At 56.7% G+C, this 23,356-nt stretch overlaps 4 protein-coding genes across 8 annotated transcripts; all 4 read right to left on the bottom strand.

The window, feature by feature from the left end:
- Positions 1–13: 13 nt before the first annotated feature.
- Positions 14–4,002, bottom strand: TBX6 (T-box transcription factor 6). The gene is made up of 8 exons (XM_061208943.1): positions 3,852–4,002; positions 3,532–3,766; positions 2,352–2,619; positions 2,123–2,269; positions 1,976–2,046; positions 665–738; positions 399–582; positions 14–316 (listed from the first exon to the last, which is right to left on the bottom strand). The coding sequence occupies exons 1-8, from the start codon at positions 3,967–3,969 to the stop codon at positions 103–105; spliced, it is 1,311 nt and encodes a 436-aa protein (XP_061064926.1). The 5' UTR covers positions 3,970–4,002; the 3' UTR covers positions 14–102.
- Positions 4,003–5,114: 1,112 nt separating this feature from the next.
- YPEL3 (yippee like 3) lies at positions 5,115–8,845 on the bottom strand. Its single transcript, XM_061208944.1, has 5 exons — positions 8,672–8,845; positions 7,819–8,001; positions 7,670–7,713; positions 7,350–7,458; positions 5,115–5,611 (listed from the first exon to the last, which is right to left on the bottom strand). The coding sequence occupies exons 2-5, from the start codon at positions 7,933–7,935 to the stop codon at positions 5,522–5,524; spliced, it is 360 nt and encodes a 119-aa protein (XP_061064927.1). The 5' UTR covers positions 7,936–8,001; positions 8,672–8,845; the 3' UTR covers positions 5,115–5,521.
- Positions 8,846–10,106: 1,261 nt separating this feature from the next.
- Positions 10,107–15,975, bottom strand: GDPD3 (glycerophosphodiester phosphodiesterase domain containing 3). 4 transcript variants are annotated; one of them, XM_061210372.1, is made up of 10 exons: positions 15,571–15,975; positions 15,262–15,304; positions 14,891–15,026; positions 14,753–14,798; positions 14,473–14,591; positions 14,304–14,393; positions 13,850–13,983; positions 12,186–12,285; positions 12,034–12,085; positions 10,107–10,301 (listed from the first exon to the last, which is right to left on the bottom strand). In XM_061210372.1, the coding sequence occupies exons 1-10, from the start codon at positions 15,707–15,709 to the stop codon at positions 10,282–10,284; spliced, it is 879 nt and encodes a 292-aa protein (XP_061066355.1). In that variant the 5' UTR covers positions 15,710–15,975; the 3' UTR covers positions 10,107–10,281. The 4 variants fall into 4 exon arrangements, with proteins under 4 accessions (XP_061066355.1, XP_061066354.1, XP_061066353.1 ...); XM_061210371.1 differs by having other exon boundaries at positions 12,186–12,245; positions 15,262–15,317; positions 15,571–15,973; XM_061210370.1 differs by having other exon boundaries at positions 12,186–12,245; positions 15,571–15,972.
- Positions 15,976–16,383: 408 nt separating this feature from the next.
- Positions 16,384–22,976, bottom strand: MAPK3 (mitogen-activated protein kinase 3). 2 transcript variants are annotated; one of them, XM_061210369.1, is made up of 9 exons: positions 22,804–22,976; positions 21,560–21,742; positions 19,542–19,731; positions 19,224–19,340; positions 18,810–18,924; positions 18,292–18,423; positions 18,022–18,131; positions 17,771–17,925; positions 16,384–16,976 (listed from the first exon to the last, which is right to left on the bottom strand). In XM_061210369.1, the coding sequence occupies exons 1-8, from the start codon at positions 22,974–22,976 to the stop codon at positions 17,803–17,805; spliced, it is 1,143 nt and encodes a 380-aa protein (XP_061066352.1). In that variant the 3' UTR covers positions 16,384–16,976; positions 17,771–17,802. The 2 variants fall into 2 exon arrangements, with proteins under 2 accessions (XP_061066352.1, XP_061066351.1); XM_061210368.1 differs by having other exon boundaries at positions 17,771–18,131.
- Positions 22,977–23,356: the final 380 nt, after the last annotated feature.

The raw sequence follows: 23,356 nt of genomic DNA, 5'->3' as shown, positions 1-23,356 counted from the left end.
GGGATGGGGCCAGTGGAAGTGAGGGGGCAACAGGCCTGGGGGAGGGGAACTGGAGGTTTGTGATGGAAGACGGGGAGGGAGGCAGAGGGGCTTAGCAAAGGCTCAGTACATTGGTTTGGAGCCCACATCCAGGTAAGCCCCAGGCCCAGGGTAGGGCAGAGGGAAGGGGCCCCCTTGGAGGAAGTGCGAGGCAAAGGACGCTGGGGGTGCCGCTGCTGGGTATCCTGAGCCTGCTGGCCCGGGCTGCAGCTCCAGGAAGGCAGCTGAGTAGGGGGCTGGGCGCCCAGAGTCTGGAGCCTCAGGGAAGCTGGGGTTCCTGAAGTGCAGAGAGGCATCAGAACAGGGGAGAGGGATCCCCAGCCTGGAACAGCCCAGCCCTGTGCCCTTGTCCCACTCACCTGGTCGGAAGGTGACCAGGGGCCCCATGGAAAGCTGCAGGGTGCAGAAGGTAGGCCTCAGCACTGGGGCCACCACAGGGAGGAGCTGGGGCTGGGGCAGCTTCCCCGGGCGCTGGGGCCTGCTCTGGATCTGACTCACGAACGTCCCCACCCAGTGTGGAATCACAGGGACCACCTGGTGCATCTGGGGAGACAGAAGGGACAGTGTGGGCTAAGGAGGATCAGCATCTCAGGCCTGGCCCCATCACCACTGGGACTACATTCACCTCCACTCCCATAGGTCGCTGTGGCTACTGGCTCTGGGCCCCGCAGTTTCCTCTTCACACGGGCGTCTCGCTCCCTGGGGAATAGTGATGATGATGATGATGATGATGATGATGATGATGATGATGATGATGATGATGATGGTGGTGGTGGTGGTGGTGGTGGTGGTGGTGGTGATGATGATGATGACGACGATGATGATGATAATGGTGATGGTGATGATGGTAATAAGAGCACTTACCAGGTGCCAGGCATTTCACCCAGGGACCCTATCAGGTAGGTGCCATTATTATACCCATTTTACAGAAGAAGAAATGGAAGGCCAGAGAATTAAATGACCAGGAAATAGCAGAGCTGGGGTTTATTCCCCACTTACAACTTTCTAATGGTTTCCTATTGCATTTAGAATCCATGGAAACTCCTTCCCAAGCAACAAGGCCAGGGCATGGTCTGATCCCAGCTCATGCCACCTTGTTCACGCTGCCCATCTCCACTAGCTGCCTTTCAGCCACACTCTGGAATCCCCGTCTGTCCCCTCTTCACCTGCTTTACTCCTCCTTCTTGTCTCAGTTCAAGCATAACTTCCTCAAAGGAGGCCTCCTGACTTCCCACAGCACCACACGCCCTCCCTGATAACCTTTGTCGAGTGATACTGTTACATTTGTTAGGGTGATCCTTGAATTAATATCTATCTCTTCTGCCTGACTCTAAGTGTCTTGAGGGCAAGGGCCAGCTCTGAAGGGGTTAGTTAGAAGCCAGTGTCCTAACGAAACTTTTACAGCCCACCATAACCTGGCTACCCATCACCTCTCTCACTCCACACCCGCCATACCGCAGGCATGCTCCCACCTCAGGGCCCTGGCATGTTCCCAGATATCCACCTGGCTCCCTCCCATACTTCCTCCAAGTCTTTTCTCAAATGTCCTCTTAGTGAGGCATTTCCAGGCCTCTTATCTAATAAATACCTCTCTCCAGTCCTTCTGATCTTCCTTGCTTGCTTTCTTTTCTCTTTAGAACTTATCCCTAACATATTACATAATATTTATTTCTCTTGTCTACTTGTCTACTCCGCCCACTAGAGTATCATCAGTTCCATGAGGGCAGGGGCTTTGGTTTGTTCACTGTTGCATCCTCACTGCCTAGAACTGTGCCTGGCACATAAGCTGGTGCTAAATAAGTATTTGTCAAATCAGTGAGTGAATACATGTTTTTACTTACATTGTGTTCCTGGCATCCAGCACAGTGCCTGGCACACAGTGGACGATTCATAAACATTTGATGAATGAAAGAGTGAATGAATGAATGATGCCCACCTCTTACAGTTTCTGCCATTCTCCCGGAAGCCCTTGGCAAAGGGGTTGGCTGCAATCTTCAGTTGTGTGATCTGGGGGTGCACATCCAGAGTCAGAACTCCCACAGCCTGGGCAGGGCACGCCACCCCCTCAAGCAGGGTCACTCACCCGTGGGTTCTGGTAGGCTGTCACGGAGATGAACATGGTCTCGGGGAAGCGGAAGGAGGCAACGCCCCCCCAGTGTTGGCTGCAAAGCTGGGCGGCCCGCACCAGGTGTATGCGGGGCTGATACTTATGCATGGAGTGCAAGATCAGCTGGGAAGGAAGAAACAGGAGTGACCCCCTACCCTGGTCCCACCCCCAACCCTTATCCGGGGGGTCCCAGCCTGGGCCTCACGTGGCCATGGGGGTCCAGTGTGCTGTTGGTGAGCTTGACACGATGGAAAGACACAGGCTGCCGCATCCAGTGAGCACCGGTGGCAGGGGAGTCAGGATGAATGTAAACGCGGTCAGGCAGGCGGGGCTCTGCCTTGCCGCTGGGCTCCCAGCGCCGGCCCTGCCAGCGGTAGCGAGCCCCGTCCACTGGAACCACATCCAGAAGAAACAGGTAGCGGGCCTCGGGGTCCAGGCCAGTGACTGATACTCGGCAAGCAGGGAACATGCGCCTGGACAGGGGAAGGGAGGGGAGAGGCCTGGAGCTACCCAGTGGCCAGGGGTGGGCACAGCACCCGCAAGGGGGCATAGCCACTGGCTCACGCAGTTGTCACAGAAAATCGAGGGATGTGGAATCAGAACTCAGAGGGCAGGATCTTAGAGCTATAAGCTTGTCTCATCCCATTTTACAGATGAGAAACAGGACCGACGGGTCAGGTGATCTGACCAGAGTCACACAGCAGGTTAGGAGCAGAGTCTGGCCTCCTGACCCCTGGCCCCTCAAACTCCATTTGCAGAAGCAGGAGTGACACACTTTTCTTCTGGAAATCTTGCCAGGAGCCTCTGCTCCCCACCCTCGTCTCCTCGCTTGATCTCCAGCACCAGAATCTACAGCTGCTGGACAAACTTGCTTCAGAGAAAATAAAAAGGGGACTCACCGCGCTAGTGCCTGAGCTCCTGGCCTAGATAAAGACCGCACACTGACCATATCCCTGCCTCCAAGGTGACCCCTGATCCTGGCCAGACTTCCCTGATGCTGGTCAGTGGCTGGCCCTTGACCCCAGTCATAGTCTGAATGCTGACTCTACGCACAGACTGACCCCTGATCTAGGCCACGTACTAACTTATAACCCAGCCCGACTTTCTGCCCCCGGCCCAGACTGACCTAGGACCCTTGCCATAGGTCAGTCCCTAAACCAGTCACAGACTCCACAGACTGACCCTTGACGCTTGCCACAGAATGACCCCTGGTCCAGCCACAGAAGAATCCCTGACCCAGGCCATAGTCACACTCTGAACTCAGGCAGAGCTCTAGCCTCCCTAGGAATCCCCACACCTAGCCCCATCACCGGGGACTCTGCCTTTCCCAAGAGGCCCCCACCAGGAACACACTGGGTCTTCGGACCCTGGCCCAGCCCCCTCACCTCCCAGCTTTGGTGATGATCATCTCTGTTCCCACGGAGTTGAACTCTTTCCACAACTCCCGGTTCTCCAGGCTCAGACTGACTCCAGGGAGTGGATGAAGGCCCTCTGGGGCTGGAGGGGGCGGCTCAGTGCCCAGGGTTGGGGGCAGCGGGGGTAGAGGTGGGGGAGCGGCCAGAGTTCGGGGAGCAGCCTCAATCCCGGAGAGGAAGCAATCCAGTTTGGGAGTGTCCAGATCTGGAGATGGGAGGAGAATGAGGAGCCAGCCGAGGGCCACAGCTGCCACCCCAATTCCTACACAGGAGCTGCCCCCACTGCTCACCGGGGTAGCGGTAGCCCTCTGCCAGGGCAGGCGGGAAGCTGGAATCTGCTCCAGGCTGGGGGGGCCCTAGGCGGTAGCCGGTCCCCAGGGAGGGGTACAACTCTCGTGGATGGTACATGGAGTAGTCCTGTCTGGCCTCAGGTCACGCTGCCTAGAGTGCCCCAGTGCTGAGAGATGCCCCCTTTATAGCTCACAGCTCAGCCCCTTCCAGACCCAGGATCACAGCCCCTCCCCTCTTTGGGGCCCTGGAGTTAGGCTGGGGTGGAGACCCCTGGGGCCTGGAAGGGGTCCGAGAGGGGGCCGGATACCTGGGTACCCTCCCCTCCTCCCCTCCCCCCCAGGCTTCATTAGCCCCGACCCCCTGCCCCCTCATTACATAATTAACTCCTCGGCCTGATTGATCCCCGGGGCTCGACAGGGACGCAGTTTGGCGCTTCCGGCCAGCTGGTCCCCGTTCCCAAGGGGGGAGCCCCGGCTAGGGATAAGCTACTGAGGGGCGGGGCCTGGACCCTGGGATGGAGCCTGGAGTCCTGGGGCAGACCTTGGCGCCCCAGACTTTTCTGGCAGGTGACCCCCCCCCCCTTCACTTGGAGGATGAGACTTGGAGGGACGAAGCATGACTGGAGGGAAGGAGCAGGGCTGGAGGGACGCGACCAGAGCTTATTGTTAATGCGGGGCACCGGGGACCTCGAGGAGTCCGCAGCCGAGGCCTGAACTCTGGAGTCCTTCCCGGTTCCCATTCTGAAAAACCTCCAGCCGCGGCCTAGTCTCAAAAGTTTGGAGACGCCGACAGCTCGACGGTCTCTGACCGCTGACGCCCGGGTTTCCCAGAAGGTCCCGCGTTGGGGAACCCTCGGAACTACACTTCCCAGCAGGCCCAGGGCCGAGGTTTGGCGCGAAGGAGACAGGCAGGTGCCGCTGGGGCCGCTGGAAGTTGTAGTTGGGACGAGGGGGGCGGTGAAACCCGCGGCGCAGTTGCCTCTCAGGAGAGCTGCCCCTAGGCGGCGTCAAAACGTTCAGGCTGAGAAGATGCAGATCAGCTGAGGTCAAGGCCTAGCGAGCTAGAGTGGGCGCGGGAATCTCCACCGGCAGCGAGATCCGCCCCCGGTGCTAGAGAAGGTAGCTGAGCTCCAGGAGCGAAGGCTCCCAGCTTTGACCGCCGTGCCTACCCCATGTCTCCGGGACTCAAAAGGGAACAGGTCTATAGAGGCAGGAATCTGCATGTGAGTCCCCCCCTTCCCGGATTCCACATGAGCCTGGGGCTGTCTCCACTCCATTGTTTTATTATGTACAAACGCTACAGAACAAGGGGAGCAGACACGTGTGGGGTAAGAGGTGCCCGGTGGGAGGAGAATTTCACAGGGCAGATGGTGCACTGGGGCCAAGAGAGAAGCACACAGGCCATATCTATAGGGCAGGCGGGGCAGGAAGGGGTTAAAAATGAGATCCAAGCCAGCCAGATCGCAGGGAGGTGCGGGGGTGTCGTCCACCTTGTCCACCTTCTGATCTCCCCCCAAGGTCACAGTGCATGCAATAAAATATATGTACAGGAGCTGGATCCTTCCTCTGCAGAGGCCCTGATGGTCCAGAGCTCCGTTCGGGTGGAGGGAAGCCAGTGGCGCCCCCTGGCGGCCAGGCCGGGCTGGAGCCACATGCGTCAGGAGCAGAGGTCAGTCCCAGCCATTGTCTTTGATCATGTGGTTGAGTTCAATGATGTACTTCCCCTCTTTGTACTTCTGGCTGCTCTCGAAGGCCTGTTCCTGAAAGGAGGGGAGAGGCTGTCATCCCTGGAGCTAGGGCCTTACCAAAAGGGATAGGGGCTGGGGAGTGGATATGATTGGCCTCATTTTACATATGAAGAAACTGTCAACCAGAGAAACCAAGCCACCTGCCCACAGACACAGAGCTGGTAAATGGCAGGGCCAGGTTTCTCACTAATAGGGGATAGAGAGAACTCTCTGAATCATAGGTACTTTTTAAGTACTAATGTTGGCTCCAACAGAGAGGATATGGAAGGTTCTAAAAGATCCAGGGATGGACTTCCCTGGTGGCACAGTGGTTAAGAATCCGCCTGCCAATGCAGGGGACACGGGTTCGAGCCCTGGTCCGGGAAGATCCCACATGCCGTGGAGCAACTAAGCCCGTGCGCCACAACTACTGAGCCTGCGCTCTAGAGCCCGCGAGCCTAGAGCCCTTGCTCCGCAACAAGTGAAGCCACCGCAATGAGAAGCCCACGCACTGCAACAAAGAGTAGACCCCCCTCGCCGCAACTAGAGAAAAGCCCGTGCGCAGCAATGAAGACCCAATGCAGCCAAAAATAAATAAATTAATTAATCAATTAGAAAATAATAATAAAAAAATAAAAGATCTAGGGATTACAAACTGGTAGCCTGAGGGCCAATTTTGGCCTATACATGTGTTTTGTTTGGCCAACAGAGTTTAATAAAAGTAACTTTCAAACAGTAAAATACGGGGCAGGCCATGCTCATTCCAGTTTGCCAGACTGACCCCCTCTCCAGATCTATGTTGCCCCTTTTGCAGCTCCACAGCATCTGCTTGGCCCTGCAAGCACTTGAGTTTTTGATCTCTGGATCAGGCTACTTCTTTATTTTACAGAGGTCCAGAGAGGCCAAACCACCTGTCCAGGGACACAAAGCAAATCTGTGGCAGGGCCAGGGGTGAACTCAGGTCAGGGTTCTGTCTCTGCCTGGGGCATCCACCTCACAGAGGCACCACAGCTCCAAGAGATGCCTGAGGATTCCTGTCACTTGCAGTTTCCCAAGAGCATCTTCTTTTGCTGCATCTAATCTGATCCCCGTAACAATTTTGGGTGCCAGGTGGTGGCTTTATCCTCCACTGCCAGATAAGGAAATGATGCTCAGGGTGGTGAAATCAGACCCTGAACAACAGCAGTGGCAATGAGGGCAGTGGAAAAGGAGGCTCATGGACCCAAGCTCCATGTTGCTGTGGGGTCTTGGGCAACTTCTCTGATTCTCTGAATGGCAACAGAAGCTGGGGGTCAAGGGTTTGGAGTTAAAAAAAAAAGACAAAACGAGGATTCTGGTCCCTATTCTGTTACTTACCAGCTGTGTGACCTTGGGGAAGTTACCTAACATCTCTGGGCCTTCCTTTCTTCTTCTGTAAAGTGGAGATAATAACAGACTACCTACAGGATTGCTGTAATGAGTGAATGAGATAAGATATGCCAAGCACATAACAGTGCCTGGCAAATAAGCATTCAATAAATGGTAATTCTCATTATATATTCTCATCTCTAAAATGGGAATGTTTGTGCCTGTGAGGAGAAAGATGAGTTAAGAGAAAAATTCTAAAAGCCCTTGCAGGATGTGAGAGAACATGGTCAGGGGATGAAAAGACAGTTTGACTTGGGTGAACTCGGCCTATACACCCTGAAAGATTACCAGATGACTGCTCTGAGGAGGAGGTGATATGAGGTCAGGTCAAAGGCTAGCCTGGGGTCAGAGGTCACTGACTCACATATTTCCAGCCCAAAGTGGTCTTGCAGTTTTCGCAGTGGATGTCAGCAACAGCATGGAGGCCTGTCAGCAGCACCCGCTCCTCGGCTGGCCCGCAGCCCACGTTCACCCTGTGGGGACATGGGGGCAGTCCCAGGGAGGGTCCCCACCATCACAAAGCCCGCCTCTAGCTTGTATCCTACTGTGTCTGTCCTTAGCATCCAAAAGAAAAGCGATCAAAGCTTCCTGCCCAAACCAGGGGACTCTGAGAGTCTCAGTATGATGCCAGGGGTCACAAGTCACAACAGAGGTCAGGGAAAGAAAGGGAGATTGAATACTCACACAGAGTTGAAGAGGTAGGCACGCCCCTGACTACCCTGGAAGGACTAAAGGGTGGGAGGGAAAAAGGAGGGGATGTCAGGGCTGTTGGTGGGGAGCTGCCAGGCAGCCCCTCTAGCCTCCCAGTCCAGCCCCAGCTGTGACCTGGTTACCTTGGAGATGAGGTCGTCGTGGTTGGCCAGGTGAGCACGGCAGTGGGCACAGCTATACCTCCGGTGACAATCATCCAAGTAGGCCTGAAACGTCTTGGGCTTTGAAATCCGCACCATGGCGGGGGCCGGGGGCAGTGGCCCCACGCGGGGAGCGGCCCACGGGGAGCAGAGGGAGCCCAGTGCCTGCAGCGGAGGGAGTGGGCTGTCAGGACCAGGGCCACACACATGCAGGCATGCCCTGGGCCGCGGGGACTCTCTCTGTCACACTTGGCTGCTGTCTCCTCTCCCCAGAGCCAGCAGCCTCTCCAGGGGCCAGAGCTATCTGAGTTTTGACTCACTGAGGAGTCCTCAAGTTGCATCAATGGGGAAACTGAGGCTAGGAGGAGCCCAAGATGAGTCACCCACCTGCTTTCAGCCTCACCCCCGCTGACCTGGCAACTGAAGCTGGAGGAAGGGGCTCTAGAGTGGATGAGCTGTCAGTTCTCCGTTTAGGGGGAACATGGAGGGGGTTAGGAATTGTATGGTCCTTAGGACCTCAGCTGAACTGCCGGAGGTGGGGACGACTTCACTTGAGGCACAGGGAGTTCACCTGGGGAGAGGATGCCTCACCCTCCTGGGAGAAGGCAGGAGGCCTCAGTGAAGGTGGAGGATCACCTAGGAGGGGACGGGCTCTTACCTGGGGGCGCTGAGGCCTTGTCTATGCCGAGGGGATCTTACCTGCATCGCGGAGCCTTACCTGAGACCCTGGGGCTCACCTGGGGCGCGGGGACGAGGGGCGGGCGCCGGGGGGAAGGGGGCAGTGCTCGCCGCGGGGGCGCGGGGCGACGCGCAACACTGACTTTGCGGGCCTCACCTCGCCTGGGCGCGCGGGGGTCCGGTCCGCCGGGGTGGCCTGGCCTGCGAGTGGGGGGCGCTCCTGGTGGGCGCCGTCCCCCCCCGCCCCCCGGCCCGGGTTCGCAGCCTCCGCGACTTGTTTACACCGATACCAGCTGCTGCCGCCGCTGCGGCGGGAGGGGGAGGGGGACAGCCTCTGGTCCCGGCGGCCGCTGTGGCCAATCGGCGTGCAGTATGCAAATGAGGGGGCGCGTCACACAGCGGCCAGCGCAGGCCTGGGCTGCCCTTCCCCCCTGCTCCTGGATCAGGCCGGCCCGGAAATGCGGCTGCGGCCCGAAACCCAGCCGGCCGGCCCCACGGCCGGGGCCTGGTAGCCCCCTTCTCCTCCCGCGGTCCTCGAAGGGACGAGGATCTGAGGTACCTGACCTGACGTAGGGTTAAGAAGGAGATGGTGTCTGGACGCCCGCCCCCGGGAAATAATAGGCATAATTATCTGCGTTTACCCACCGCCCGTGCCCCACTCCCTTAATCCCCACAGCAATCCTAGGAGGCAGCTTCTGCTATTGTTCCCATTTTACCGGGAAACTGAGGTCCACAGAGGTCTAGCAGCTCTCCAAAGCTTATCCAGCTGATAAGAGGTAAAGCTGAGATTCTCACTTTGGCCCGATTCCGTGGTTCTTGCCACAGCATCAGGGCCAGGCTCTTGGATGGGAAGAGCTAAAGGTATCCATCCGTGTTAGAACCCTGGGAGCCAGAGCCTCACAACAGGCCGATTCCTACTGTTGTGCATCACCTCCTCCCGGCAGTCTCCTCTGATGTCCTGCCCATCCAGGCTGGGGTTAGGTGTCTTTCCCTCTCTCACCTCTGAACTGGGTTGAAAATGAAAATGTCCATTTAAACATGTGCCTGCCATGCTAGGCTTGTCTTGTTCCCTGCACTGGCCCCAGTACCCAGCCTGGCCTATAGTTAATAACTTCTTTGTGAAATATGTGATTCATTAAATGAATAAGGTAGTAGGGCTAACGAGGGCTGAGGAATTCGAGAAGCTTCTGGAGTGGGAGACCTGGTAATGGAAGGTTGGAATGGCTGAGGTAGCAGATGGGCCAGCCATGCCCATCCTCTGAAGCCAGGTGATGTGGCTCACAGGGGCAAGGCAAGTCTCTTGCTGTGTGCTTGGGGCTCTTAATGTCCTCAGGAGAATGGAACCATTGTCTGTGGCTCTGAAGGGGCAGGGGGCCTTGCAAGGGACATTCCTGAGGAGAGTGGAGGCCAGGTTGGCACAGGGTGTGGCATTACTCTGGGTCTGGAATGTGGTAGAACCAGTGGGTCAGGGTGGTTAGGGCCTCAGACTCTGGCCCTCAGCTGGCCTCTTCTGCCACAAGCTGCCATCTTTGCAGTCTTCTAGGATATAACCCCTCACACCTTCCCCCACTCCCCAAGCACAAAGACGTGACTGAAGAGAATACATTTATTGGGGAAGAGAAATAGAGGAGAGGGTGAGCACCTCTGGGTTAGGAGGCCAGGGCAGGTGGTCCATGGTGGTCCAGGTAGCGCCTCAGGGCTGTCGGGTAGTCAGTTATGACGCCAGTGGCCCCCAGGCGGAAGGCCACTTCAAAATCTGACTCTTCGTTAAGGCACCAAAATACCACCTAGTGGGGAGGGAGGGGCTTGTAGTTTCCCAACAACTTTACCTAGCGCTTCCCCTTTTATCCAGACGCTGGGAGCTCTCCTCCTCTGTGGAGACCTCCCAGCAGTGCTATGCTGGAGCTGACTGTCACATTTTCAGGAATTTTGCAAACTGCTTATTAAATACAGCCATTATTAAGTATTACATTATATAAACATACAATTCAATAAATTATATTAAAAACAAAGGTAATAAATACTCAAAACTCATCACTTCCTAATTATTTTACCACATTTTACTGTTACCCCCGTTCTGGAGCTTATCTACATCTATCGAATGTATAAGATGGAAATAGTATATAATGGTGTGCTACCACACCACACATCTCTTCCCAACTCTGTTCTGTGAATTCATGTTGGTAGCCTGAAATTGGCCAAGGTGGGAGTATATACAGCAGGGAAATTACCTAATATTCAAATCAAGGGGTTTCTTTCCCCCTGGGACAGCTGGTAGTGGAATGTTTACCAGCCTGCCTCCCAGCCTGCCCATATCCTGCTGCTCTACATCTTCCCTGCCTTCTGAGTCCTCTCCTGTGGGCACTGAAGTAGGTGGAGCTGGTATTTGTACCCTGGGCTAAGTCACTGGATGGACCTCTCAGTTTCTTAATTTCACAAATGAGAGTGATGGTCTAACCTCCCAGAGTTATGGTGAAGACCGTGGAGCAGGAGGCCTGACCTGAAAGAGCTATGTCATCTCCATGCCTTGCTCACCCCAACATCCAATCAGTGGCCGAGTCCGGCCTGTCTGTGACTTAACCCTTCCATCCATCCCCGCTGCTGCCACCTAAGCCCCAGTCCTGTCAGTGGCAGCATCAGGCGCCTAGTGAGACTCTGCTTCCACACTGGCCCCCACAATCCCTTCTCCACGTGGTGGCCAGAGTGACCCTCACTCGACAAGGCTTAATTGAATCAGGTCTCTCCCCTGCTTAAGGCCCTCAAAAGCTTCCCTCCCCTTTGGGCTGAAGTCCAGGTTCCTTACTGAGGTTCACAGGCTGCCTGCCGCAGCCTCTCCTGCCTTCTCCAGCTCCCCTGGTGCCACTTCCTCCAGACTGCAGCCTGGTGGGACCCCTCTCAGTTCCTCTGCTGGCCTCTTGCTTCTCATGGCCTTCCCACATGCTGAGCCTCCTGCTGAGATGCTCTCCCTATCCCCTCCCTGCCAGCCGGCTCCTCACTGCTTCTAGAAGGTCTTCTCTGACCCCACAGACCACAGCACTCTTCTTCCTTTCTGTCCACTGGCTGCCCCTGCGATGCCTGCTTTTCCTCCTCCTCTGCCCCTGATGGTAAGCTCCCTGCTCCTTCCCCGGGACCACAGTGCCTGGAACTGTGTTCTCAACACAGTTAGTTCCCAACAAAGGTTTGCTAATTAAATGACCTGGTCAGAGCTGATGCTCGGCAGGTTGGAAGAGGGGTGTGGCATGGGCTGGTCTTCCCCTTCTCTGGTCTCTTCCCAGCCCCCCTCATCAGGGATCAGGACAGTTCAATACATCATCATCATCGTAACGGCTACCCTTTATCAAGCCCTTACTAAGTATCGGCTACATATCCAGAAGAGTTAAATGTATCATTATCCCCATTTTACAGATGAAGAAACCGAGACTCAGAAGGTGATCTGCCCAAGTGACCCAGCCAGTTAATAAAAGAGCTGTGACTGGAATGCCGTGCTGGGCCCACGCTGTGAACAACCCACTTGCTCACCTGCACCCCTCGCTGCTCCAGGTGTTGGATCAGACTTTTCCTCATGATAAGCCTGGTGGGGGGCGGGGTAGCAAAGGCTGTGATGAGAGGGGACTAAGGAGAAGGGCGGGTCTCTGTGGGATCCCTCCACCCAGCCTTCTCGCCCACCTCACCATTTGGAAACCACAGCCGCCAGCTGATTCAGCCCAGAGCAGGAAAATGGGAAGTAGGTCCTGTGGAGAGGTGGTGTCGTGGTCAGCCCCTTGGGTCTCTCTGTGTCACAGGGGTGGGGTGGGGGTGGTAGTGACTGCCCCCCCCCAACCAGTATAACCCCACTCCCTCTAGAAGAACATTTGCGGCTGCCCAGAGGAACAAGTCACCCATTGCTCAGTGACTTCCTACTCCGGTATCCTTGACTCCATGCTTTGAGGGTGTGCCCCTCCCTTCACCGTTTTACAGAAGAAGAAACTGAGTCTTGGAGAACTAAAGTGACTTGCCCGAGGTCACACAGCAAATCCATGGTGGGGCCAGGGCCAGGACCCAGCTTGATTCCCAAACTGGATACGCAGTTGGAGGTCCTCCTGGTTAGGCCTGACCAACTTCCTGAGACCAGAGAGCACTTTTAATCGGTCGGCTACTTGCCCCTAATTGTTCCACTCCAGGGTGACTTTTTTTTTTTAATGATGAATTTGTTGTTGTTGTTGTTATTGTCGTTTTTTGTTTTGTTTTGTTTTGTTTGGCTGTGCTGTGCGGCATGCGGCATCTTAGTTCCTTGACCAGGGATTGAACCCGTGCCCCCTGCAGTGGAAGCGTCGAGTCCTAACCACTGGACCTCCAGCGAAGTCCCCAGGGTGACCTTAGAGGCTTTCACAGTGTCCCAGGGCAGGCTCTGTTGTGTGACCTTGGGCAAATTACAGAACCTCTCTGAGCCTCAGATTCTCCATGGGGGTCATGATTCCTGTTATCTCCTGAGGGTGCTGCAAGGTAAGGCTCAGATAAACTAAAGGATGTGAAAACACCTTGCAAACCCTGTATAAAAAGTTAGGTACACCAAGTTTGTAGTATAATGATCTCTTTGTGGCAAGGGATGATGGGGGTTGGCTGGGAGCTTCCCTCAGGACTGACAGAGGGGAGCAGAAAGCACTGGGGGCGCCACAGAGGAGGTCTCAGCAGGCAAAGGGAGGGTCCCGGCCTGAGAGCTGGTGAAGTATCCAAATTCCTGACACTTTGCCCAGCTGTTACTTTGTTAATCCTTGTCCCAAAGCAGGAAAATGCTTGCCTTTCTGTTTGAGAATCAGGGTGATGCTGTAATTAATAAATATTTGTCTTCCCACCCAGACTGTAAGCTCATGGAGGGCCTCTCCCCACCCACATTGGTCTTATTTACTAGTGTAAGTGCACCTGAAACAGAGTAGGCATTCAATAACTCTTTGTTGGATGACTGGATGAACAAATGAACCCTTATCCTAAAACTCCATCCACATCAACGCACATTTGCATAGGATGTCAGGGGGTTCGTGTTCCCCTTAGTATTCATGAATGCTTGGTGAGACCACTGTCTTCAAAGGACCCCGGATGGGAGATTATCCTTGAGGGTAGCCAGGGAGCTGGGGACACTGGATCTCCTGCTCCACAAGGGACCCTGCACAATGGGGTCTGAAGTGGGCAGGGGGTTTTGGTTTTCTTTTAAAATTTTTTAAAAACTCTTAATTTCATATTGCAACATAATTGATTAACAATGTTGTGTTAGTTTCCGGTGTAGGGTGGAGGGGGGTGTTTTTCTGAGGACAGAAGCCTGGCGGAGAATGAGGAAGGGAGATGGGGACCCTGTAGGTACCTGTTGATGATGGTGGGCAGGAAAGAGATGAGGAACCTCTCAGGGATCGAGATGAAGGGCAGCAGCCCCAGGTAATAGAGCAGCAGCACCCAGAATCCTCGGCTTATTGTGAAGGCGGTGGGCATCTTGGGGTTCTGGAAGCCAAGGGGAAGTGAGAAAGGGCATCAGTCTGCTCCTACGGAAGCAGAGAGGAGGCTTGGGCTGCACAGTTTTCAACATTCAGGAAACCCTACCACCTGCAGGATCAAAGCCACATCTTGGCCCAGCATTCCAAGCCTAGAGCCCGCTCCCTGTCCCTCTGGCATGCCTTTGCTCACACACCTTCCCCACCTCCCCTGCTCTCCAAATCCCACCCCGGGAGACCCTGCTCAGGGCTCCTGCAGAACCCCCAGACCCCTCTGGCCTAAGCCCGTTTGGGAGGGGCAGTGGGCGCAGGGAGGGATAAGGGACTCACAGCGGCCTTGCACTTCTTCATGACTGAGCTCTTCTCCGAGGCCCAGATGCTGATTTCATCGCGTTCATAGTGCCTCACCAGGCCCGCTATCTGGGAGGAGGAGGAGGTGATGGGGAGTCAGGCCTCCATCCAGCCCTGGTCCCTCGCCCAGCCCTGCCCACAGCACCACCTTGCGAATGAGCTCTTCATTTTGCTCTTTGACTTCCAAGCTCATGGGCGTCCACGGGAACCTCCGGAACACGTCCTCCAGACGCACCATGTGCCTGTCTGACCCGTGTGCAAAGTGGCCTGAGGGGTTGTGGGAAGAAGGATCAGAGAAGGATTGCTGGGGTGGGGGTGGGGGGTGCAAGCCCGGGGGGAGGGCATGGGTCCCAGAGGAGAAAAGAGGGCAGGAGGCCGTGACCCCACTCCAGCTGGCTCAGCCCGGCGCTGACAGCCCACACTCTCACCCGGCGAGAAGTGAACCTCCAGCTCTTCCTTGTAGAGGGGCAGCTCCTACAGGGAGAGCAGGGAGCATGTCACCAGGAGTCACGCGTGGAGGCACGGTGGTTCTCGGGGCACGGTTGGGGTGCTGGGGCAAGGCCCACCTCAAAGTCCAGGCTGCCCACATCCCTATTCACGCCTGACTGGCGGTACAGGTTCTTGTCGTGTGACACCACCACCACGCCATCCCGAGTCAGCTGGCAGTCGAGCTCCAGGAGGTCGGCTCTCTGGGCCATGGCGCTATGGGAGTGAAGGTCAGTGAGTGGCCGAGGGATGGGGGATGTGCCAGATAGCAGGGCGGTGGGGACGTTTAGGGGAACATGGGGCAGTTCTGGCCGGATGTGCAGGCTGTGCACCGCACAACTCCAGGGGGCTCCAGTCACCCAGAGCAGGAAGCGAACAGCACCCCTTAGCGTCATGCCTCGTACAGCTGGCACAACCTTACCCGGCACCTTGGCCAGGCAGGTGGACTCACTTCTCTATGGCCTCCATGGTGTTCTCCAGGCGCTCTCCAGATCCTGTGTGGGGCAGCTAGGGTGGGTTCCTGCGGCCTGGCCACGCCCCCTGCCTCATCACCCCCAGGCAGGCTAGGTTGAGCAGCCTCTTCTTCCCTGTTCCACATCCTGCCCTGCCACCCAGCTCTCCGCCCACCTCGAACTCTGCCCTCCTTTAACATCCTGCCCTTTGGACCTACCCCTCTCTGCTGTCCACCCTGGCACCTGCGTTGCTATCCTCACTCCATCCTCAGGAGCCCCCACCCCCTGTCTACCCCGGCCCAGCTCACCTCCCCGGTGGGCCCCCAGGCGGGGACAGAAGGCTGAAACCCATGGCGTATGCAGCAGGCGAGGCCGGCGCAGGAAGAAGATGGAGAGCATGACATAGCTGCTCAGGGCGGGAAGGGCGTAGTACAGCAGAGGGCTCATGGCCGCGCTGCTTCTTCAGGCGCTGGCTGCCGCAAGCTGAGCCATTCCCGATGGACTGTGTAGCCTCGCTGACTGCCTGGCTGATGTAGGCTGGCTCCACCACCGGCTGCCACCACACCCCTTGGGACCTGCTGAGCCTGCTTCTGGCCTGAGGCCAGACTGCAGGTCTCAGCTGGGGTTGGGGTAGAGGCAGGAGTAGAGGCCAGGCAGCTCTGGCCCGCGTACCCCCAGGCCCTCCACACACCCCAGAATCCCTCTCTCCGTGGCCACACTGGGGAATCAAGTCCCCCCCACCCCCCACCAGGTCTGCTACAACACTCCCCCTTCCCACTGGTATGTGCGCCCAGGGTACATAACATGCCACCCCTTGCCATTTCCAGAGAAGCCGGGGGTGTACATTGTGTCCCCGAGTCACTCCAGAATCACCCCCAGCCAGTTAAGACAGGAAGCCATTAGAGCGGGGACAGGACAGTGACTAAGGGGGAAATTGACCCCACTCTGTCTAGGAGTCTGAACTCCTTACACTCCCATCCTCAACCCTGGCCGGCGGGGGAGCCAAAGGCCACCGCTCCAGGTAAAGCCACAGGTGGGAAGCAGCGGGGCTGGAGAATCAGTCCTCAAAGCAGCAAGGGTTACGGTCAGGGCATCGGCGAACACAGACAGAGCCAGGGCCATCCATAGACACACCTCTATATTTATATATTAGATACAGGCACGGGGTGGGCAGGGGCACTGGGCTCTCCACGTGCCCCCACCTCCACTTCTGTTCACCCACACACAGAAGCAGCGGGGACGTTAGATGTGGCAGCTTTGTGGGGGAGGGTTTAGGTCTGCTCCTCAGGGACACTAGTCCTTGAGCCTTAGGAATGTTCCTTCAGGGAAAATGGGGTGGGGTTTGAATGAGCTGAGTGGGGCAGGGCTGGCCCTGAGTCCCCACTCAGTGTTCTCCGTGTCCCTCCCCCACTGCCCCTCAGTAGGTCCTGGGGCAGCCAGAGCCCTTGAATTCCAGAACTACCAGAGACTGGGAGAGCGGGGCAGACGGTGGCAGAGCAGCAGAGGGGAATTTGCTTTGGGGCCACCTGAGCCCCTCAGGTCCTCAGGTGAGGGGGGAGGGCGCGTTGGCCTGCCTGAAGCAGGATGCCTGAGCAAAGCGAAGGGAGGTGGCCAGGCCCGCCCTCTGCCTCGACCTGGGCTGTCGGGGTCTGGGCTGGGCACAGAGTCCATTTTCTAACAGTCCGGCAGGGGAGGGGCAGGCAGGAGGCAGGGCCTAAACAAAAAGGCAGGCAGGAAAGGAACCATTAGCACCCTTGAGCGGACCTGCCAGAGCCCCGACCTGCAGCTGGGTTTCCTTATCTGTGAATGCGGATGACATTAGTACCCATTTCAAGGTACTGCTATAAGGACTAAGTGAGTTAATACATGCAAATCTCTTACAACAATGCTTGCTGCTCGGGAGGTGTTTGCTCTCATTATCAGGACTGTGTCCAGGAAACTGAGCTGCAGAAAGGTGAGGTGTCTTGCACAATATCACACAGCCCTTATTGAGTATCAGAGCCGGGCTTTGAACCCAGGTGTGTCTGCCTTGCTGCTATCAGGCCACAGCTGGCCAGAGACAGAGAGGAAACTAGAGGAGGGACAGAGAGCAGTGTGGGTGGCGGTAGCCCCAGCCGGGTCCCCCAAAGGTATGGGAACTGCTGACCTGGACACCAGGTGTGAAAAAGCCTGGCATGCAGGTCAGGCCGGGTGCTGCCGGCTCCTCCCAAAGCAATTACTGCCCCACCTGCCTCTCTGCCCATCCTGGGGGAGCCAAAGCCTGGCTCCGTTCCTCAGATGGGTGAGAGGGGGCCCTCAGTGACCTGGGGCTGGAGTGTGCAGGGTGTTGACAGGTGGGAGACATGTGGGGCTGGGCGACCACAGGTCTGTGGCTGAGGCAGGCTCTGGCCCTTCTGTTGCCACCGTACACGTGGCTCATGGACGTGAGTGAGCTTGTGACTGCGTGGAGGCATGCTGGGCACCCTGGTCTCAGGGTGAATCTGTGCATGGGTGGTGGGGGGCACTCACCAGGCCCCAGGGAGCAGAGGCATCTGTCCAGGTTAGGGGGCCTCCAGCACCCCAGGCTGGAAGCGGGCTGTCTCCTGGAAGATGAGCTCCTTCAGCCGCTCCTTGGGTAGATCATCCAGCTCCATGTCGAAGGTGAAAGGTTCCTCGGCCACTGGCTGGGGTGGCAAAGAAGTGGGGAGGCTCAGGACAGGGACTGAGGGATGCCCACCCATCCACCTACTTGCCAGCCCTGCTGCTGGTGGCTGGCCCACCTCATCTGTTGGGTCGTAGTACTGCTCCAGGTAGGGGTGAGCCAGTGCTTCTTCCACTGTGATCCGTTTGTTGGGGTTAAAGGTCAACATCCGGTCCAGCAGGTCAAGAGCTAGGGAAGCGCAGGTGTCAGGGGTCAAAGGGAAGGTCAGAGGAGCTCCCAGAAGCATTGCTTTTCTTCTCTGTGTCCAGAGGCCCAGGTAGCTACTGGGCTCATGTACCTTCTTCTACACCCAGTTTTTATCACACACCAGCCCCCAAGTCTCTCTCACCTTTGGGGTCCGACTTGGGAAAAAGCTTGGCCCAGGCCACCTTGGTCTTGGAGGGTAGAGACTGTAGGTAGTTTCGGGCCTTCATGTTGATGATACAATTCAGGTCCTCCTGGGAGGGGGAGCCCAGGATACCTGTAGGTAAAGCAGGTGACTTGGTGAGCAATCTCTCCCTTCTGGGAACAGAAGGCGCCAGGAACAAGAGCCTCCACCAACCTGCTCCAGGCCACCAGCCAGTACTATGGTGGTGAAGAGCAAGGGGTCTGGATTCGGGCAGCCCTAGGTTCAAATCCCGGCCCTAGCACTTCCTAAGCGTGGGGTGTATGTAGCCTTACTGTTCCCATCTATCAAATGGGGACAGTATCTATACCTCAGTGAACTACTGTGAAATGCTGTAGGGGCCCCACACACGGTCGTCCCCCTGACCTGACTCCCACAGACTCACTGACCCTGACCCTAAAGAAATCTTACCTCCAATAAGTGAAATCTCCCTCCCACTCAGCTGGCCAGTCCCCCCTCACCCAGAATGTGGTTGAGCTGGTCCAGGTAGTGCTTGCCCGGGAAGATGGGCCGGTTGGAGAGCATCTCAGCCAGAATGCAGCCCACAGACCAGATGTCGATGGACTTGGTGTAGCCCTGGGGAGGAGGAGAAAGTGGTGGGCTCCTGGGCCAGCCTCAACCTGTTGTTGAGCCAAACCTGATGTTTGGGCCTACGCACAACCTCCAACCTAGGTTCAACGCCAGCCAGGGAGGCAGAGGGCAGAGGCCCAGAGGAGCTAATCCACAGTTTCTTTCCAGAGCCCAAGGACCAGAATAATGTGACAAGGCCTGGGGGTAGACTTCCTGCATCATGGGGATCAGTGCCTGGCTTAGAGGCGGCTCCAGGGCTTTCTGGGACACAGCCTCTTCCCTTCAGGGGTGGGTGGCCCCCCTACCTTGGAGTTAAGCATGATCTCTGGGGCCCGGTACCAGCGTGTGGCCACGTATTCCGTCAGAAAGCCAGTGTGGTCGTGCTCAGGATCGGCGATCCGGGCAAGACCAAAATCACAGATCTAGAATGCAACCCAGGCTACTGAGCTCAGTGCTCAAGGCCTCCTGGGCCCAAGTAATCATATCACCGCGTCTCTGCCCATGCTATTCCCTTTGCTTGCGATACTCTCCTACCTATGGGTGGGTGGGGGGGGGGGTGGTACTGGGCACCTGCAAGCCTGAGACCCCAGGGGTAGGAGGAGACCGGCCCTCAACCCTCTGACCTTAAGGTCGCAGGTGGTGTTGATGAGCAGGTTGGAGGGCTTTAAATCCCGGTGGAGCACGTTGGCGGAGTGGATATACTTGAGGCCCCGCAGGATTTGGTAGAGGAAGTAGCAGATGTGGTCGTTGCTCAGCTGCTGGCTTTTAAGCAACTTGTACAGGTCTGTCTCCATCAGGTCTTGCACAATGTAGCTGAGGTTGGTGCCAGAGACCCCGCAGATGGGGGCAACGAGAGGCACTCGGTTAAGAAGAACAGCCTTTGGTGAACAGGCTTCATATCCCTCCAGCTGATGCCCCTGGGACTCAACAGATCTGCCAACTCATATCATGAGCTGGGCAAGGCCCATACTTAGCAGTTGGGCTCAAGGCCTCTGCTGGATCTCAGCCAGTAACCCTGACCAAAGCACTTCAGTTCTGTGGCCTCAGTTTCCCTACTGGGAGAACAGGGCTAATAAACTGTGGGAAGCAGGAGAACGTCCCATTTAAGAGCAGTAACTCTGGAGTTCACCTGCCAGTGTCTGAATCCCCACTGCCCTGCTCACTGGCTTTACGGCCTCAACCTGTCTGCGCCTCTATTTCCTCATCTGTAAAGTAAGGGAAAAAAATTGTTCTTTAGAAAGTGGTTGTGAAGATTAGCTGAGAGATGACCCATGTAGAGCAGCCAGCCCAGTGCCTGGCACGTTGTAAGTGCTCGGCAAACATGAACTAGTACTGCTGTTATAAAAGCCTGAGCCGCATGGCTCTTGAGAAGGTTAAATGAGATAATGTATGAACACCATCTGGCATGCAATAAATGTTTGCTTAAAAATAAATGCCTGCGTTATGGGAATGGTTTGTGAAAGACGATGAGGAGAAACTCCCCACTGCACGTTCCTACTCAGGGTGCTTGGCCATACATCCAAAGACAGAGGAGTAAATGTCCTTTTATATTCTAAGATAAAAAGACTACACATAAATAAACAAATAAATGTCATGTGGTTTGTTTCTGGAAGACTAAATTAGGCCTGTCTTTCAGAATCAGCCTCCAAAGGGCCTTCTGAGAACACCTGGACCAACCCTGCTGTTTTAAAGATGAGGAGGCCCAACACGATGCAGTGACCTGGTTAAGGTCACACGGCAAGCTGGGGGTGAGTGTGGAGATTTCCTGCCCACGGTTTGTGGTGGAAGCTGCAGACGGTGCAGTACTAATCCTCACTCTTGGGTGGAGGACTGGGACTGGCTGGGGTGGGTGGGGCAGGGGAGAGGTGATGGTGTTATAAGCTGCTCACAGAGCCAGGCAGGAAGTGGACAACAAACTAGGAAAGCAATATGGGGGGAGGGCAACAAAGGCAAGGCTGTCCCTCCCGGGGCAAGGTGCAAGTCCACAGGGGATTGGGGTGGGGCTCTGAGCAGGAAGTCCCAGAGAGAGGACAGGTTCTCATTTGGGGGAGAGGAGGAGGTAGCAACAGAAGCACTTGATTTTATTGAGGCTTTCTGAGTCTCAGTTGCCTCATCTTTGAAATGGAGCTGATGAGACCCATCTCATAGGGCAGTTGGGAGTCAGAATAAGAAATGTCAAAGCACTCGGCTTGCACTGCCCCAAACTCATAGTAGCCCCTCCAAAAAGGGCAGTTTTCTTCCTTCCTGCCTTCCTTCCAGTCTGAGGACCCAGAGGAGAAAGAATCACCGTCTGTTAAACAAAAAAACTGACTGTGGGCAGAGGCTGGATCTCATCACAGAATTGCAGATGTCAGAAGACAAAGCTCCCATAGAGACCATCTTGCCCAGCCCCCTACTGAGGCAGAACTCAGAGAACAGACTTGCCCAGGGCCATACTGCCTGGCTGCAGCAGGCCAGGATTCATCTGAGGCCTCCCCGTCGTCCTCTTACACTCTGTGGCCTCTTTACTGCTGGAAAGTTTCTTTTACTGGGTTTGTTTTGGAGGGTGGTAGGGAAGAAGGAAACAGAAAACAAGCCAACATTCTCCCAGCCCAGCTCTGAGGCTGTGCCTGGCCAGCCATCTGGCCAAGGTGAAGGATACACATCCCTCATGGCTTCCAGGGTGGGTGCCCGCAGAATGTCTCGGATGCCGATGACGTTCTCATGGCGGAAGCGCAGCAAGATCTGGATCTCTCGCAACGTACGCTGGCAGTAGGTCTGATGCTCAAAGGGGCTGATTTTCTTGATGGCCACTCGAGTCTTGCGCACGTGGTCGTAAGCTGAGCTGAGAGGGCCAGAGATGTTGTTGGCGTGGCCTTACGAAAGGGGGAGTCCAGGCCCGGTGGCCCCACCCAGGTCTTAGCAGGGAGGGGAGGGAGCAGGAGAGGCTCTGGCCAGTCATAAACAATGCTGGTTCCTTCCTGCTGTGAAGGCCTGGGATCTCCAGGGAGAAAGCTGGGGACCAGCCAGGCAGCCCTTCAGTGACTTCACAAACAGAGGAAGAGACTGACCGATCACTGACTTCCCCTCTCCTCAACCCTTTCCATTCTAGTTGCCCTGACCCCTCATCCTCCCCTTCCCAGGATGGGCTCCCTCAACCCAAGGCAGGTCCAGGGGGTGGGAGGTGTGGAGGACGTACAGTGAGGCAAATACAGTGAGAAGGAGGGAATCATAGGAGGGACTGGAGAGAAGGGATAGGCAGGGCAGGGGCGGGTGTCAGGGGGAGGTTCCTGGGCAGCAGAGTTATTCCCAGATGAACAAAGGCCCAGAGCACCCAGTGGGGCTGGGAGAACTCACAGACCCCTCCTAAAAGTTGCAGGAAGGCATTCCTGGACCCCTCATTGCTCACTGGGTCCCTGGCCCCAGGCCCAAAGCCCCACCCCACCCTGCCTAGCCCTGAGCTCTGCTCTTTTCTCCCAAACTCCTTGGCAAGCCTCATTGAGGGGGGATTCCAAGGCATCCTCTCCCCAGTGAAGGGTCCTTCACTCCTGCTTCACTAAGGATATTACCTCCCCCAGAAGACTTATTCTCTTCTCCTCACCCCGTGTCTATAGGGTCCCCAAGGTCCCCAGAGCTCCCCCACATATACTCAGATGCCCCTCCCTTTATTACAGAATGGTGGGTTCAAAGCTCCCAAGCCCCCTCTCCTTAGATTTTACGCAGCGCCCCCTCCCCCAGAAAGCACTCAAAGGCCCTCTCCCTGGGACGCTCCCCAGCCTCCTGAAGCCTCAGCTTCTTCCGGATGCTCAGAGTCCCCAAGGCCCAGAGAGCTCTCAGCAACCCTCCCTGCCCCCTCCCTCGGAGCCCCCTCCCCAAAGACGCCCCCTCCCCCAGAACGCCCCTCACCTGACCATGCCATACGCGCCCTCGCCGATGTACTGCAGCTGCGTGTAGCGCGGGCCCACGTCGAACGGCTGCCCCTTTACTATCTCTACTTCCCCCGGGACCCCCGGGCCGACCCCATCAGTTCTCCGGGGCTCCCCGCCCCCGCCCCCCTGAGCCGCCGCCGCCGCCGCCATCTCCACTCCTCCCCTCCCGCCCGCCCGCCTCCCCCCGGCGGCCCCGCCCGAGGCCCCGCCCCTTCCCGCCCGCCCTGTCACCCCGCGGAGCCTGGCGCGCCAGGCCCCGCCCCCGCCCGCCCCCGTCACGTGACCCCCACCCCGCGCCCAGCTTAAGGAGCCTGGTCCTTGGCACCTGTCGGCTCTGTCTACTCCAGTCAACCTAGAAGCTCCCCAGGACCATCTTGAGACTGTCCAGACCCTCCCCCCGAATGCAGACCAGTAGGGCCGCCCGGTGACCTCACCCAGAGCTACCCAGCAAATGAGTGCTGGACCGGGGACCAAGACCGGGCCACGTGGTCCCGCTGCCCCCGCCAGCCCCACTCAGCCGGAAGAGTGGC

The sequence above is a fragment of the Eubalaena glacialis genome, chromosome 13 (assembly GCF_028564815.1).
Source record: "Eubalaena glacialis isolate mEubGla1 chromosome 13, mEubGla1.1.hap2.+ XY, whole genome shotgun sequence".
Taxonomy (NCBI): Eukaryota; Metazoa; Chordata; class Mammalia; order Artiodactyla; family Balaenidae; genus Eubalaena; species Eubalaena glacialis.
Note: the sequence above shows the minus strand (reverse complement) of the source record. Positions and strands in the feature narration are given on the sequence as shown.

Coding starts and splice junctions, on each gene's coding strand:
- MAPK3 (XM_061210368.1), bottom strand. CDS start 22,976: ATGGCGGCGGCGGCGGCGGCTCAGGGGGGCGGGGGCGGGGAGCCCCGG. Junction 18,925..19,223: donor AGATCATGCTTAACTCCAAG/GTAGGGGGGCCA, acceptor CCTCCTCCCCAG/GGCTACACCAAGTCCATCGA. Junction 18,424..18,809: donor CCAGCTCAACCACATTCTGG/GTGAGGGGGGAC, acceptor CTTTACCTACAG/GTATCCTGGGCTCCCCCTCC.
- GDPD3 (XM_061210370.1), bottom strand. CDS start 15,709: ATGAGCCCTCTGCTGTACTACGCCCTTCCCGCCCTGAGCAGCTATGTC. Junction 15,305..15,570: donor CCTGGGGGCCCACCGGGGAG/GTGAGCTGGGCC, acceptor TGCCCCACACAG/GATCTGGAGAGCGCCTGGAG. Junction 12,246..13,849: donor CTGCCCACCATCATCAACAG/GTACCTACAGGG, acceptor ACCTCTCCACAG/GACCTACTTCCCATTTTCCT.
- TBX6 (XM_061208943.1), bottom strand. CDS start 3,969: ATGTACCATCCACGAGAGTTGTACCCCTCCCTGGGGACCGGCTACCGC. Junction 2,047..2,122: donor CAGCCTACCAGAACCCACGG/GTGAGTGACCCT, acceptor GTGCACCCCCAG/ATCACACAACTGAAGATTGC. Junction 739..1,975: donor AATGGCAGAAACTGTAAGAG/GTGGGCATCATT, acceptor ACTATTCCCCAG/GGAGCGAGACGCCCGTGTGA.
- YPEL3 (XM_061208944.1), bottom strand. CDS start 7,935: ATGGTGCGGATTTCAAAGCCCAAGACGTTTCAGGCCTACTTGGATGAT. Junction 7,714..7,818: donor ACGACGACCTCATCTCCAAG/GTAACCAGGTCA, acceptor CCCACCCTTTAG/TCCTTCCAGGGTAGTCAGGG. Junction 5,612..7,349: donor CCACTTTGGGCTGGAAATAT/GTGAGTCAGTGA, acceptor CCCTCCTTTCAG/GAACAGGCCTTCGAGAGCAG.